The sequence below is a fragment of the Lemur catta genome, chromosome 17 (genome assembly GCF_020740605.2).
Source record: "Lemur catta isolate mLemCat1 chromosome 17, mLemCat1.pri, whole genome shotgun sequence".
In the NCBI taxonomy this organism is placed as follows: Eukaryota; Metazoa; Chordata; class Mammalia; order Primates; family Lemuridae; genus Lemur; species Lemur catta.
This window is the reverse complement of record NC_059144.1, coordinates 2,450,875-2,465,477: the sequence shown is the minus strand read 5'-3', so window position 1 is coordinate 2,465,477 and position 14,603 is coordinate 2,450,875. Positions and strand designations below refer to the sequence as shown.

General features: G+C 54.8%; 2 protein-coding genes across 8 annotated transcripts in view; one reads left to right on the top strand and one right to left on the bottom strand.

Moving 5' to 3' along the window:
* Positions 1-2,925, bottom strand: part of EVC (EvC ciliary complex subunit 1) — a 71,572-nt gene extending 68,647 nt beyond the window's left edge. For all 7 annotated transcript variants that reach the window (XM_045528357.1, XM_045528358.1, XM_045528359.1 and 4 more), the window contains exon 1: positions 2,581-2,925. In XM_045528357.1, the coding sequence (XP_045384313.1) occupies positions 2,581-2,754 (174 nt within the window). In that variant the 5' untranslated portion in view covers positions 2,755-2,925. The remainder of the gene's footprint in view (positions 1-2,580) is intronic.
* A 4,447-nt stretch (positions 2,926-7,372) lies between these two features.
* The window catches only part of EVC2 (EvC ciliary complex subunit 2), a 130,365-nt gene continuing 123,134 nt past the window's right edge, over positions 7,373-14,603 (top strand). Inside the window, exon 1 of the mRNA XM_045528269.1 lies at positions 7,373-7,616. Within this exon, the coding sequence (XP_045384225.1) occupies positions 7,398-7,616 (219 nt within the window). The 5' untranslated portion in view covers positions 7,373-7,397. The remainder of the gene's footprint in view (positions 7,617-14,603) is intronic.

Genomic DNA, 14,603 nt, shown 5'->3' with positions numbered 1-14,603 from the left:
TACAGAGACCAATGTTTGTAAAATCATAGTAATGGAAACACTGAATACTGCTTAACCCGAATTACCCTGTAACCACAGAGGTAGAGTTGGTAGTACTGGCAGGGGTGGGACGCTGCTGGAAAGGGGAGGAAAGAGAACCAGATTCTCTTCCCTTCCACAGGGGGAGTCACCGGTCCCACGACAGCAAGCAGCAGCAACGGAGGCAAGTTATTTTAAAATGGGAAGTAAATTCCCCAAATACCCAGCTGAAAGAGTTGAACAAGGTGGCTTCTGATAAGTGGAAAATGGGCAGTGGTGTTGCTGCTTTTGAACTCATACTTTAAATTATGTGCACAGATAACTTCCGTACAAATAAAGTTTTAACTATGAATAAGTAAAAATAATAAAATAAAACAAAAACAACAAAAGGAAGGTGATGCAAGACAAAATTATGACTTGGACCAGAGGAGGTCAACAAAGAGTACCCAGGAGGCACAGAAGGAGGAAGTGCCTGACCTGGCTGGGAGGGTCAAGAAGGTGTCCCCAGGTGATCTTCTCTCTGGATCTTGAAGGCTGAGGACAGAGGAGGAGAAAGGCCACAGCATGGAGAGGGAATGGATGTGCAGAAGCACAGGGTGTATAGGGAACAGTGAGATGTCTTGTGGCTGGACCAGGATGGGGCGGGTGCCTGGGCACCTGTGTTTTAGGCTGGTGCTCCAGGAACGTAAGCTGCCTTGTGCACCACGCTAGGCAATCGAGCATTATCTTTTGTAGGCAATCAGGAGTCCCTGGAACTTTTTCATCAGGAGAGTGAAACTGTCAGAAGTACATTTTAGAAACAGAAATGAGAGGGAGGAGACAGGAGGAAAGGAGTCTCATTAGAAAGAAGGTTGTTGTGGCTGGGCGAGGTGGCTCGCGCCTGTAATCCTGACACTCTGGGAGGCCGAGGCGGGAGAGTAGCTTGAGCTCAGGAGTTTGAGACCAGCCTCAGCAGGAGTGAGATCCCATCTCTACAAAAAACAGAAAAAATTTGCCAGGTGTAGTGGTGTGCACCTGTAGTCCCAACTACTGAGGAGGCCGAGGCAGGAGGATTGCTTGAGCCCAGGAGCTGGAGGCTGCAGTGAGCTATGATGATGCCTCTGTACTCTACCAAGGGTGACAGACTGAGACTCTGTCTCAAAAAAAAAAAAAAGAAAGAAAGAAAGAAAGAAGGTTGTTGCAAAGATGACATGAAACCGTAAGAAAATCTTGCCAGCTCTACCTTTGAGCCACAGCCCCCTCCATGACTGCCACCCTGGTCTGAGCCACCATCACTCTCAGCTGACCAGAAGTGCTGACCCAGACAGCTTGGTTCACCCCTGTAAACCACAGCTGACTCAGCTACCAAATGGGATACCAACCACCACCTTGCCAGGTAGCAGATGATTAAAGCTCTAGCTTTGGCGTTCAGACTTGGGCTGAAATCCACCTGCACTGTTCACTCATCACGTGACCTCGGACAAACAAGCACCTTGCAAAGCCTCAGCTGCCTCACTGTGAAGTGGGGACAATGATAGTTCCCCTGCCTCATAAGCCTCAAGTGAGGAGGAAGAACCCAATGTCCATAAACACCCTGCACGGGGCGTCCAGCAAGTCTCTGCACGTTACTGCCCTTCTGCCTTCACACAAGCCAGCCTCTCCTAGTGTCCCTTAATCATCAGCAGGATCTGACAGCCCCCACCTGCCTGCGAGCATCCTGCATTATTTTAGCTTGAGCCTTTTGCAGCAGGCACTCTGCATTGTGAAAGAGCGCTGCTTCCCTGGAGCCCTGCAGGACCTGTCTCCTTTTCAGGTGGGTCAGGAATGGGGGGAGCAAGACCACCCACCTTAGCGCTGATCTTACCAGACTTCATCCCCCAAAGAGATGGAGGCTGCAAGGACCTAAAATAGTGGTTATATCACTACTGATGGCATGTCCACCACGGGCCAGGCATTTCCATGGCCATCCAACCCATCTGGACAACTGCCATGTGAAGCGGCCCTTAATCCTCTCAGGTTTACTCCTAGTGTGGCCTCCTTGAGGTTGTGAACCTCGAGCGGGCCGGGCCAGGCCAGGATCTGTCCTGCTCATGAACGTGCAGGGAAGTAGAAGGTACCCTGCAAACTTTTACTATGGGGCGCCAACCAATGCCTGCCAATGCGGCAGCAGCTGGGACTCAAGCAGGGAGTGGCAACCCGCGCAGCAAGGAGGCAAGAGGCAGGGCAGGAACGCACGTCCAGGGCTGGGCGTCCCCTGCCCTCCTGTCCACCACTCTGAGCTGGGCCCCTCTGCCGGCCCGGTGCCCCAACCCTTGGTGCTACAGATGAGGAGCACGAGGCCAGTAGGGGTTTGGCGGCTGTCCAGGGTCGCACAGCGCGGTAGGAGGGAGCAGGCACTTCTGGGCGTCCCGAGGTCAGTGCTCTTTAGTCACTCCGCCACGCCGCTTCCATCCCGGAGCGTCTGGGCGCGAAGCCCGCGATCCCGCCCCCATGGTCGCAGAGCTCAGGGTCAGCCTGTCCGGAGCCCAGGGCCCAGGAGCACCGCGCCGCTCCCCGCCCCAGGCCGCCCGCTCGGCCACCCACCTGGAGCCGCAGGCGCTGGCGGCCGGCGCGGCAGCCGAGCCAGAGGCCGAGGCCCACGCCGATCGCGGCGCCCAGCAGCACGGCGGGGCCCAGCAGCGCGGGCGCCGGCCGCAGCGCGTCCCGGCCGAGCGGCAGCCGTGCGTCGCCGGTGCAGGCCGCCGCGCCGCGGGCCATGGGGGCGCTCAGGCGACCGCGCGCCGGGTCCGCCCGCCGCCGCGCAGGGCCTGGGCCCCCGCCGGCTGCACCGGCCCCGCCAGGACCGCGACGCGGGGCTCCGAGCCCGGGCGGGCGGGGGGCGCGGCGCTCCGGCGACTTTCCGGCCGGCTCGGCTCCCGGCTCCCGCGCCCTCTCCTCCGCTGCCCCGCTGCGCGCGAGGGAGGAGCCAGGTCGCCGCCCAGAACTGGGGCCACCGCGCCCGCCCTGCCCTCGCACTGGGCATGCCCGGCCAGGACCCCCGCGCGGGCGGGCTCCGTTTCCACCGGCCCCTGCGCTCCCGGGCGGGAAGGGCGCCCCTGGCCACCCAGGAAGGCGCTCGCCTTTAGTCGTATTGAGTGCTCACAACGTGCTGGGGCTTTTAGCCGGTGATCTGGTAAACTTTCTCTACACCCTCTGCCATGGGCGCCGCCCCTGACCCCCGCCCCGCTCCCCGTCCCTCCCACCTCCTCCCAGCCCCCTCCCCTCCCCCTCCCCCTCCCCTCCCCTCCCCTCCCCTCCCCCCTCCCCTCCCCCTCCCCTCCCCCCTCCCCCTCCCGTCCCTACCCCCCGCCCCCCGCCTCCTGAGGAGGAAGATAACAGCCGCGAAGTGACCAAATGCAGGGCTGACTCCTTTCCTCATTCCTAACCTGCACCATCAACCTTCCTGGTGCCACACAGCCTACCGCTGCCTCTGACCTTGCTCGCCCCAAGCCTCCTTCTTTAATTCTATTTTCTGCCACGGATGGTCCATGCTTTTCTCCAAGACAATGAGATTGTTACACCCTGTCCCCACTGGGACCCAGACTCCGCGTGGTCATTCATTCACCAGCACTTGGACAGAATCCTTTGTGTGCCTGGGAGGGTGGGGGACAGGCCAGCGATGAACCAGGCAGGGTCCCAGGCCTGGAGGCTCTCACAGCTGTGGGAGATAAAACAATTAGATGATCCATCACCTGGTTTTCCTTTGAGCAAACATTTACTGAGCAGCTGCTAGATGCTCGGTGTTTTCCTGCATGCTGGGGGCGTGCGTGCACACCCACACGAACACGCACACACACAGTATTGTGCTGGGTGCTGGGAGTACACACACACACACACACACACACACTGTCCTGGGTGCTGGGGATACACACATATACACACAGTATTGTCCTGGGTGCTGGGAATACACACACACACACACACATACACACTGTCCTGGGTGCTGGGGATACACACACATACACACAGTATTGTCCTGGGTGCTGGGGATACACACACATACACACACACACAGTATTGTCCTGGGTGCTGGGGATACACACACATACACACACACAGTATTGTCCTGGGTGCTGAGGATACACACACACACACACACACACAGACACACTGTCCTGGGTGCTGGGGATACACACACACACAGTATTGTCCTGGGTGCTGAGGATACATACACACACAGACACACACACGCGGTATTATCCTGGGTGCTGGGGATACACACACACACAATATTGTCCTGGGTGCTGAGGATACACACACACACACACACACACACACATGCGGTATTATCCTGGGTGCTGGGGGTATACACACGGACACACAATATTGTCCTGGGTGCTGGGAGTACACACACACACACACACACACACGGTATTATCCTGGGTGCTGGGGGTATACACACGGACACACAATATTGTCCTGGGTGCTGGGGGTACACACACACACACACACACACACGCGGTATTATCCTGGGTGCTGGGAGTACACACACACACACACATTGTCCTGGGTGCGGGGGATACACACACACACACACACACACCATGTTATCCTGTGTGCTGGGGGTATACACACACATATAGTATTGTCCTGGGTGCTGGGGGTACACACACATACACATACACACATAGTATTATCCTGGGTGCTGGGGATACACACACACACACACACACACACACAGACACACTGTCCTGGGTGCTGGGGATACACACACACACACACACACACACACACATTGTCCTGGGTGCTGGGGATACACACACACACACACACACACATTGTCCTGGGTGCTGGGGGTACATACACACAGACACACACAGACACACACACACAGTATTATCCTGGGTGCTGGGGATACACACACACACACACACAGTATTGTCCTGGGTGCTGAGGATACATACACACACACAGACACACACATGTGGTATTATCCTGGGTGCTGGGGATACACACACACACAATATTGTCGTGGGTGCTGAGGATACACACACACACACACACACACACACACACACATGCGGTATTATCCTGGGTGCTGGGGGTATACACACGGACACACAATATTGTCCTGGGTGCTGGGGGTATGCACACACACACACACACACGTGCAGTATTATCCTGGGTGCTGGGAGTACACACACACACACACATTGTCCTGGGTGCTGGGGATACACACACACACACACCGTGTTATCCTGTGTGCTGGGGGTATACACACACATATAGTATTGTCCTGGGTGCTGGGGGTACACACACATATACACACACACAGTATTATCCTGGGTGCTGGGGATACACACACACACACACACGCACACAGTATTGTCCTGGGTGCTGGGGATACACACACACACACACACACACACACACATTGTCCTGGGTGCTGGGGGTACACACACACACACACACACATTGTCCTGGGTGCTGGGGGTACACACACACACACACACACACAGACACACACACAGTATTATCCTGGGTGCTGGGGATACACACACACACACACACACATTGTCCTGGGTGCTGGGGGTACACACACAGTATTGTCCTGGGTGCTGGGGATACACACACACACACACACACACACACACAGTATTGTCCTGGGTGCTGGGGGTACACACACACACACATACACACAGTATTGTCCTGGGTGCTGGGGGTACACACACACACACACACACACACACACACAGTATTGTCCTGGGTGCTGGGGGTACACACACACACACACACACACACATACACACAGTATTGTCCTGGGTGCTGGGGGTACACACACACTCTCCTGCCCTTCGGAGTGTGATTCCCTGAGGGCAGGGGTGGGGTACCATGGGGATCTCCTTCAGAGAACTTTTGTCCTTTCAGCCGGGATGCCCAGCCCATGGTTCTAGTTTCATCATTTCCTCAAGACAAGATGGGAACTATTATCTAAATTCTTTATCCTTTTTGTAGATAAAGAAACTGACACCTTCAATGTTTTGCAATTAAGGAGTGGGGCAGAATATAGTCACACCTGTGTCTGTCTGGCTTCAGGGCTCAAACTCTACCATGTGGAGCTTCTTAAATGTTTCCTTAGAAGCATGTCCAAGGTTCATAGGAGCGCCAATGGGGGCAATAACCTGGAGTTCTTGGCTTTACACTGGGTATTTCTTTGGGTGCTTTGGCTTCAGTTTTAACAATGTTGTGTCCTTTGCATTTTACTTTACCATAAAAATGTTTGAATGATAAAATCATCCTTTAAACTATGCACTGTCAAATAACATTGATGATCCAGCAAGATGCCTGGCATTTAGCCTTTGGCCTTGTCTTCCCCCTGGCACACTGCTGGATACCCTCTGGTGCGGGAAGCTTGGCTAATAAATCCTCAGGTTTTCAAACCCCATTGTCTTGACCATGTCAGCTCAAGAAAGGGGGGAGTGGGAGGGTCTTCCAAGTGCCAGGCTCCCTGGCCTGAGGCTGCAGACAGCCCGACAGGCTGCCCAGGCAGGAGAGGAGCCCTCTTCCCAGTGAATAGGTGTGAGCTGTCACCCAGGGCCCAGGAGGGGTTGAGGAAGCAAATGCCCTTCCAAGCTCCTGTCCCTCCTCTGTCTCTTTCTCCCCCCCCCTCCCACCTCCCTTGGCAAAGCAAACACCCCCTGGCCCCACGGAGAGTTCTCGGAGAGCTTGACAGCTGCTGCCTGGCTTCAGACACCAACTCTCCGCTTTCTGGTTCCCCGGAGGGTGGCACAGTGGCTGGCCTGAGTACCTGTCTCCCACTGGGAATGTGAAGGGCACCTGGGCAGCTCATCCACAGCAAGGGCTCAGGCAGTGGCGCTCCACCAGGCTAGACTGAACCCCACGGGAAGCAAGGGACGAGGGACGCTTTTCCTTCCCTGCCAGCCCCCTCCCTGCCCCTCTGTGCTGTCCTGCCCCTCTGGGCTCTCCAGAATGCATGGCCCTGCCTCTCCAAATGCTTCTCCATTTTCTAACAAGGGGCTGCCAAGGATTGGAGGGAAACTCATTCAGTCCGGTGTGTCCGGGAGGACTTCCCAGAGGAGGAAGAGAGCCGGACAGGCCATACTGGAGGGGCCCGGGCCCCGGTACTCTCTGGGAGCTGGGGAGTGACCCGCTCTGACTTGGGCAGTGCCCAGCCCGCGGTAGGGCGCAAAGCCCCGCGCAGCGCACTCTGGCGGGTCCCTCCTCCCACGCCGTCCTGGGCGACTCCCAGCCCGCCAAGCCCCAGATGTCGGTGTTTGTTCCAGAAAACTTTCCCCGGCGGCTCTCACTGAGCATGCTCGGCGGCGGGGCGGGCCTGGGGTCCGGAAGCTCCGGAGACTCCGCCGTGCCAGCCACTTTGGAGGTGGCCGTCCCGGCAGGCGATGAGCCCCGCTGGCTCTCCGGGGCGCGCCGCGTGGGTGCTGGCCGGGGGCCTCCTGGCCGTGGCCCTGGCGCTGGGGGGCAGAGGCTGTCTCCCCGCGGGCCCGCGTCCCCTCCGGGGCCCCCTCGGCGCACAGCCGCCCCCGGATCCTCCCGCGGCCGGGGCAAGCCCGGGGACCCCTCCTGGGCCGAGCGGGGCGGGGGCCCAGGCGACCGCGCAGGTAAGGAGGGCCCGCCCCCAGCCAGGGGTCCGACGCAGTGGCTTGGCTTTGTCTGCTCTGGCGGCGAGGAGGCCCCCTGAGGGCAGAGTCGGGAAGGGAGGTCCTTAGGTGTATCCCCCTGTGGCCAGAAAACTTCAGGAAGGGCGGAGACTTTCTTCTCCTGGGGCGGCTGGGCTTGGACTCTACCCGCTGCCCAGGTTCGAATCCACTCTGCATCCCATCCTGTGAGCTCTGTGACCTACGCAAAGCAGTTCGCGTGCCTCCGTTTCCCGGTCTGTAAAACCGGGCCATTGCAGCGTCTGCCCCCGAGGGTCTGGGTGGTCTGGATGCTTACTAAGACGCAGGCAAGGCCTGGGCCAGAGGGTAGGGGCTGTGAAAAGAAGAGGTGGGGTTATTGGCTGGGCTTTTATGTGACTACACTCTCCTGGCCCTCTGTCTGTGGTCCCAAACTTGGGATCCTCTTAAGGGAGACTCTGCCCCCTTTCCGTCATGTATCGTCTAGAGAAATACTGCGTCAGGGCACTGAGCTTTAAAAAGGCCAATGACAGACCATTTTCACAGGGTCTTTTTACTTGCATCTGCCCTGGGAGGTGGGAAGTCTCTGGCCTGTTTTGCAGGTGGCAAAAGCAAGGCTCAGGGAGCCGTGTCCCCAGGCCTGTCCTGTGCCCACGTTGAGAGCACGCACTGCTGGCCTTACCTGCTTTGAACATGCTCTTCCCTCTGGGAAGCCATGCGGGCACACCCCGGCTGACATTTAACAGGGACATTTAATAGAGACAGTGCCTACTGGGAAGGGCCTGAAGCCATCTAGGACCCAGGTGAGCCCAGGGCACCTCACCTTCAAGGGCCACCCTTGCCCTTGCAGGAACCCAAGAATGAGCACCTCACCTGGGCCCAGGCCCTGCCCTCGCCTGTTCTTGTCCAGGGGCCAAGCCTCCTTCCTCACTTTGGGCCTGTCTCAGATGGTCGTTCTGTGTGCAGGATAGGCCCTGGGCCTGTGGGTCCCTGCCGTGGCTTGCTCTCCCTGCCACATGGGGCAAGTCACAGCCCTCGGGGCCTCCTTTGCCTTTCTGAGCAATGGTGTAAGAGCCTCTCCAGCGCTCTTGTTAGGTGTTCCTGTGCGATGATTTGAAGCCTTCACTCTTGTCTCCCTCCTTCATTCATTTGTTCATTCAATTTATTATACCTGTATTTGCACCTTTTGCTGAGTCCCACGCTGAGTAAAATGCCTCATTGCACACAGTGACCGGGTGCTGTGAGGAGGAGGATGGGAGCCATAAGGTGGGGGGGGGGTCACTAAATTTGGGAGACCAGGAGGAGGAAAACTCAGTTGAGACTTGAAGGGTGAGTGGGTTTAGGCAGGGAAAGAGTGGGGAGAGGACGTCCCAGGTGGGCTGGGCTTGGCGCATTCTGGGTCTCTGGCCTGGTGCTGCTGGGACGTCTCTTGGTGAGAACATCACCGCATTGTTCGGGCTGTCTGTCTCCTGTGCTGGACTGTGAGTTCCTGAGGGCAGGGTTTTTATCTTCTTTCATTTCTTCATCTGATGTTTACTGAGAATGCCTCCTATCCCACAAGGGTTCTTAGAGTGGGGTCTGGGAACTCCTGGAGTTACTGGACCACCCGGGGGTCCGCAGAGTCAGCACCATTTTCATAGTAATGTGGAGACGTTATTTACCTTTTCCACTTTCATTTTCTTGCAAGTGTGCACTGGGGTTTCCTGAGGGGACATGAAGTGTGATATTGCAGCAGATTTAATGCAGAAGCAGACGTGAGAATCCAGCTTCTTCCATTAATTCAGACATAGATGAGATTTGCAAAACAATGTCAATCTTCTATTCTTTTTTATTTTGGAACATGTTATTTTTCATAAAGTGTGCTATTTATGTTAATATACAATGGGATTATCAGTCTTATTTAAAATGAATTAATAGACATTTAAAAATAATCTCTCTAATTTAAATACAGTAAATATTGGTAAATATAATCTGCACAAACAAAAGCTCTTTGGAGTCCTCAGTAACTGTAAGCATGTAAATGAGTCCTAAGACCAGCGAGTTGAAGAATCACTGCTCTGTAGCAAGGGCTGTCTGATGCCGCTGGGATTTAGAGATGAAAGAAGCCACCTGCACCTTTGAAAGATAAATACATATTTCAGAATAAGGTCCTTTCATAATTTGCATCACTTTATAATGCTCATAGCATCATTTTGTTGTTCTTTTACTGGAAATACCAAAGAACAGTAATTCAGCTTGGTTGTGATGGCAAGTTCAGTGTATTGGATGTGTCTCAAGTTTGGTGAATTTATAGAAAATAACTAAAATAATAATAATAAAACCAGCCAGATACCATGTGACATTATCTGATATATTGCATACTTACTATAGATTCAAAACTGTACCCTTGGAGTTCCGAGTTGGGGAAACCAATCCTGAAACACTTTGTGAGACTTGGTCAGGAAAGATAGGGGTCTTCGGGGGCTTCTCTGCTTCCGCTTGTCTTTTAACGGCTGGAGCACCCAGGGCTCAGTGCTGGGCTCTCTTCCCTCCTCTGTCGACACCCACAGCCTTGGTGATCTACCCACTGACAGCTCCCAAATTCCAGTCCCCGCAGAGGCCTTCTCAGAGCTCCTGCACAGGTCTACCTGCCCACCCGACAAGGCCCCTGGAGGCTCACAGGACCCCAGAGGTCATGCCCCGGTGCAGAGCCCGGTCCCGCCTCTCTCCTCCCTTCCTGCCAGTGGCACCGCTGCCTTTCCTTTGCTGGGCCCAAAAGCCTTGGCACCGTCCTCACCTCCTTTCTCTACACCTCACATTCTGTCAGTCTGCCAGTTGCATGGGGTCTTTTTTCCAAACGTATCCAGAACCAATGCAGTTCTCCCTCTCTCTGCAGCCACCGTCTGGGCCCAAGTTCCATCTTCTCCCTGGGGCCCCCGTGGAGCCTCCTGACTGCCCTCCCTGCTTCCGCCCTTGTCCACTTCTCAACAGAGCCGCCAGCGTGTCCCAGTGTGTCCCAGCCGCCTCATGCCACTCCTCATGGGGTAGCCCACCATGATTTCCTGTTGTACTCTGAGCAGAAACTGAAGTTCCCGATGTGACCTAAAAGTCCCTACGTCACCCTGTTACCACTCTGACTGCATCTCTTTTGTCTGGCCCCTCGCACAGATACCCTGGCCTGCTTGCTACTCCTTCGACACTCTCAGCACACCCCTACCTCGGGACCTTTGCTTGCGCTGTTCCCTCTGCATGATGGAACGCTCTCACCCTGGGAGTCCCCGTGGCCCCTTCTTTCCACACCGCTCTGTTTACAATGGCAGCCCCCAGTACTCTCTGCCCTCCTTTTGTTCTCTCTTTCTCTCTACTGCTCCTGTTACGTTCTGGTATACTATTTACAGTATGCACTATTTTGTTTATAATTTTCCTAATTGGTATCTTGAGAGTAGGACATTTTGTGTCTCATTCGGTGATGTATCCCCATTTTCAAAATAGCACATAGTAGGTGATCAAAAACACCTGTTCAATGATGAGTGAAAATGAAGTAGCAGGCTGGCACGAAGTGGCAAGGCAGTGGCTGGGGGTGGGACACTGGGCTGGGAGTCTGGAAAACGTGAGTTCTAGTCTCTGCCCTACTGTTACTAGCTGTGGACACTTGGCCATTTCATGCATCACTTTATAAATATCTATTGTGTACCTTTGATGCTTCTGTGCCGGCCCTGGAGCAGAGCAGTGAACACGACGCAGTCCCTGCACTCACAGAGCCGGGGCTCAGGCCAGCTCTGAGCCCCACGTTGTTCATCTGCAGAGTGTTACGCATCAGCATTATGGCAGAGATGGTAGTAATAATAGTAAGGGTACAGTAACGATAGCAGTGATGACAGTTACAATGATATATAGTAACAGTAGCAACGTATAATAACAGTAGTATTATGTTTACTAAGTCTTTGTAGTACTACGTGCTGGGCACTATGCTAAATGCTTTATATATATTATCTAGTTTAATCCTTTAAAAATCCTTATGAGGAAGGTATAATATCCCCATTATATATGAGGAAACTGAGGCCACAGTGGTTCCAGTGAGGTGAGGTTGCCCACCCAGATTCTTTACCCCAAAGCACTCAGTGGCCAGGTTCTACAAGAAAATTCTTTGTAAACTTGAGCATAGATGTTACGGTGAACTCATAGCAATTACAGTAGTTTCCCAGATGGTCTAAAAGGGCGCTGTCCACTACACTAGCCACTGGCCATATGTGGCCACTTAAATGTAAACCTCTCATGTCCTCAATGGCCCCAAGTGGCTAATGGCTACCATATTGGACAGCCCAGAGTCTAGAACATTCCCATCACTGCAGACAGTTCTACGGAAGTTCCCTGGATGAGGAGGAGGCAGTGAAGTGGTGAGCAGGGACGAGGCCTGAGGCATTCATTCACAGTGGCTCTGGAAGGCCTTCTAGATGCCAGGCTCTGGTCTAGGTACTTGGGATACAACAGGACAAGACAGACCAAGACCAGTCGCTGCTCCTGAGGAGCCTGCATTCTCGGAGCAGGAGAAAGACAGTGTGTGACTGTGTTGCTGTGTGGGGTGGCAGTTGGTAGCTGGGGCAGTGGAGATGTGCACAGTGTGCAGTGGACTGGGGGGGTCGTGGGGGCACTCGCTACTTGGGCAGGTACATGGGGAAGGTGCCTAAGGAGGTGACAACTGAGTGGAGACCTGCGTGGAACAAGGGATGGGTACGGCCACTTCTGGGAAGAGAGCTTTCTGGTCAGGACCCTGGCTTTTGTTCCAAGTAAGGTGGGATACTGTGGGTGGGCATTGACCAGGAAAGTGACCCACTGTCGGCCTTGCCAAGCACCTCTGGCAGATGTGAGAACAGCAGAGGTATAAGTAGGAAAGCCAGCGAGAGGTAGAGGCAAGGCCGGGCAGACTGTGGAGGGACCCGGATGGGGGATGTATTTTGAAGGTAGAGCCCATGGAATTTGCCGGGGTTGATTGTGGGTTGAGAGAGAGAAGAGAGGAACAGGGACAAAGCCAAGGAGTTCAGCCTGAGCACATGGAGGAACAGAGATGCCACTGGCTGATATGCACACGTTTCGGAGGAAATCAGGGGTGTTTCTGTCTTGTTGAGTTGGACGTGTCTCTTGGGTCTGCAGTCCCCAACCCCAAGGCCGTGGCTGAGGACTGGTCTGTGGCCTGTTAGGAAACGGGCTGAGCATCCCCGCCTGAGCCCTGCACCCCTCTCCCCACCCAAGGACACCCCTCTACCCCCACCGGTCATTGGAAAAATTGTCTTCCATGAGACTGGTCCCTGGTGCCAAAAAGGTTGGAGACCACTGTCTTGGGCATCCCAGTCCGGATGCACAGTAGAGTGTTGGGTGCGTAAGTCTGGATCTGGGGGTAGAAATCTGAACTGCAGATTGTCACTGGGCAGTGGTCAGTGTGAATAGCCCAGAGGAGCTCACCTTGGGAGTGGGTCTTGATTGGAAGGAGTGAGATCCGAGGGCCCAGCCCTGGAGCAGTCCCAGGACTCGTGGAAGACAAAGGGGTCCGGGGAAGGAGGTGGGGAATGTGTGGCCGGCGTGAAGGGAACCAGGACTATGACCAAAAGGTCAAGGGAGGAGAGTGTTTCAGGAAAGGAGAAAGGGCTCACCATGGACAGCGGAATAACGGCCTCCACAGATGTCCACGTCCTGACCCCGGGACCTGTGGATATGTTAGGTTGCAGGCGATGGGGACTTGTCATTGGACATGGGATTCAAGTGGTTAATCAGCTGACCTTAACACAGGAGCGTATCTGGGATTATCCGGATGGTCTCAGTGTAGTCACAAGGGTCTTCATGTGTGGAGGAGGGAGGCAGAAGAGAGAGCCGGGGGAGACGTTGGCAGAAGGTCAGCGAGAGGCAGTGAGGACGCCCCCCGCTGCTGCTGGCCTTGGAGATGGTGCAGGAGCCGTGAGTGGGGCTGTGGCGCCTGCAGAAGCTTAAAAAGGCCCCAAAACAGACTCCCCCCTGGAGCCTCGGACAGGAGCACAGCTCTGCTGGCACCCTGACTTTAGTCTGACGAGGCCTGTGCCGGACATCTGACCTCTAGAGCTGTCAGAGAATAAATTTGTGTCGTTTTAAGCCACTGGATTGGTGGCAATTTGTTATAGTGCCCGCGGGAAGCGAGCACAGGCACACATCCAATGTTGCGGTAAGTGTGTGCAGTGGGAAGGGGAGCCGGCCATTTAGCAGGGCCTTAGGGTGGCTGTGGTGACCTTGCCGGGAGCTGTGTCACCTTGGAGAGAGGGATAGCAGGGAGGGACAGGGTAGCATCGGAAGGTGATGTCAGCTGGCACCTGGCATGGTCCCTGTGGAAGCAGGCCGCTCAGAGCCTCCAGAGAGGCCCTTCCCCAGTCTGGGGACTGCAAAAAGGACAGGAATGGGAGACGCCCTGAAGGTGTGGGGCTGAGGCTTCCCCATGACGGTCAGCCTGGGTCCCTTGCTCCCTGGGAACCTGCCCCTTCCTCCTGCGTGACAGTGTCGCTGTAAGGAGAACTTCATCCCTGGGTGATGTCAGGGGCCAGGTCTGCTTTGCCGGACGTGTGACGCCTAGCACAGTGCTTGGCATGCAGCAGGTGCTGGCTGGAAGAATGGATGGGAAGTTCCAGGGGGCAGTAGGGACGTACATTTGTGTGGTGTTGGCTGCACCGTGGTGCCGTATCTGAACACCACTGTCCACATTAGAGAACCTCACTGATGTATTTGTTCTTAATTCATAGACTTTATTTTTTAGAACAGGTTTAGATTTATAGAAAAATTGAGCACATAGTTCAGAAAGTTCACATGTATCTCCTCCCCACCCATGGTTTCCCCTGTCATTAAACATGTATGAGTCTAGTATGTTTGTTGCAGTTAATGGACCAATATTGATAAATTATTATTAAAGTCCATGGTTCATTTAGATTTCCTTAGTTTTTACCTAATGTCCTTTTTCTGTCCTGGGACCCCATTCAG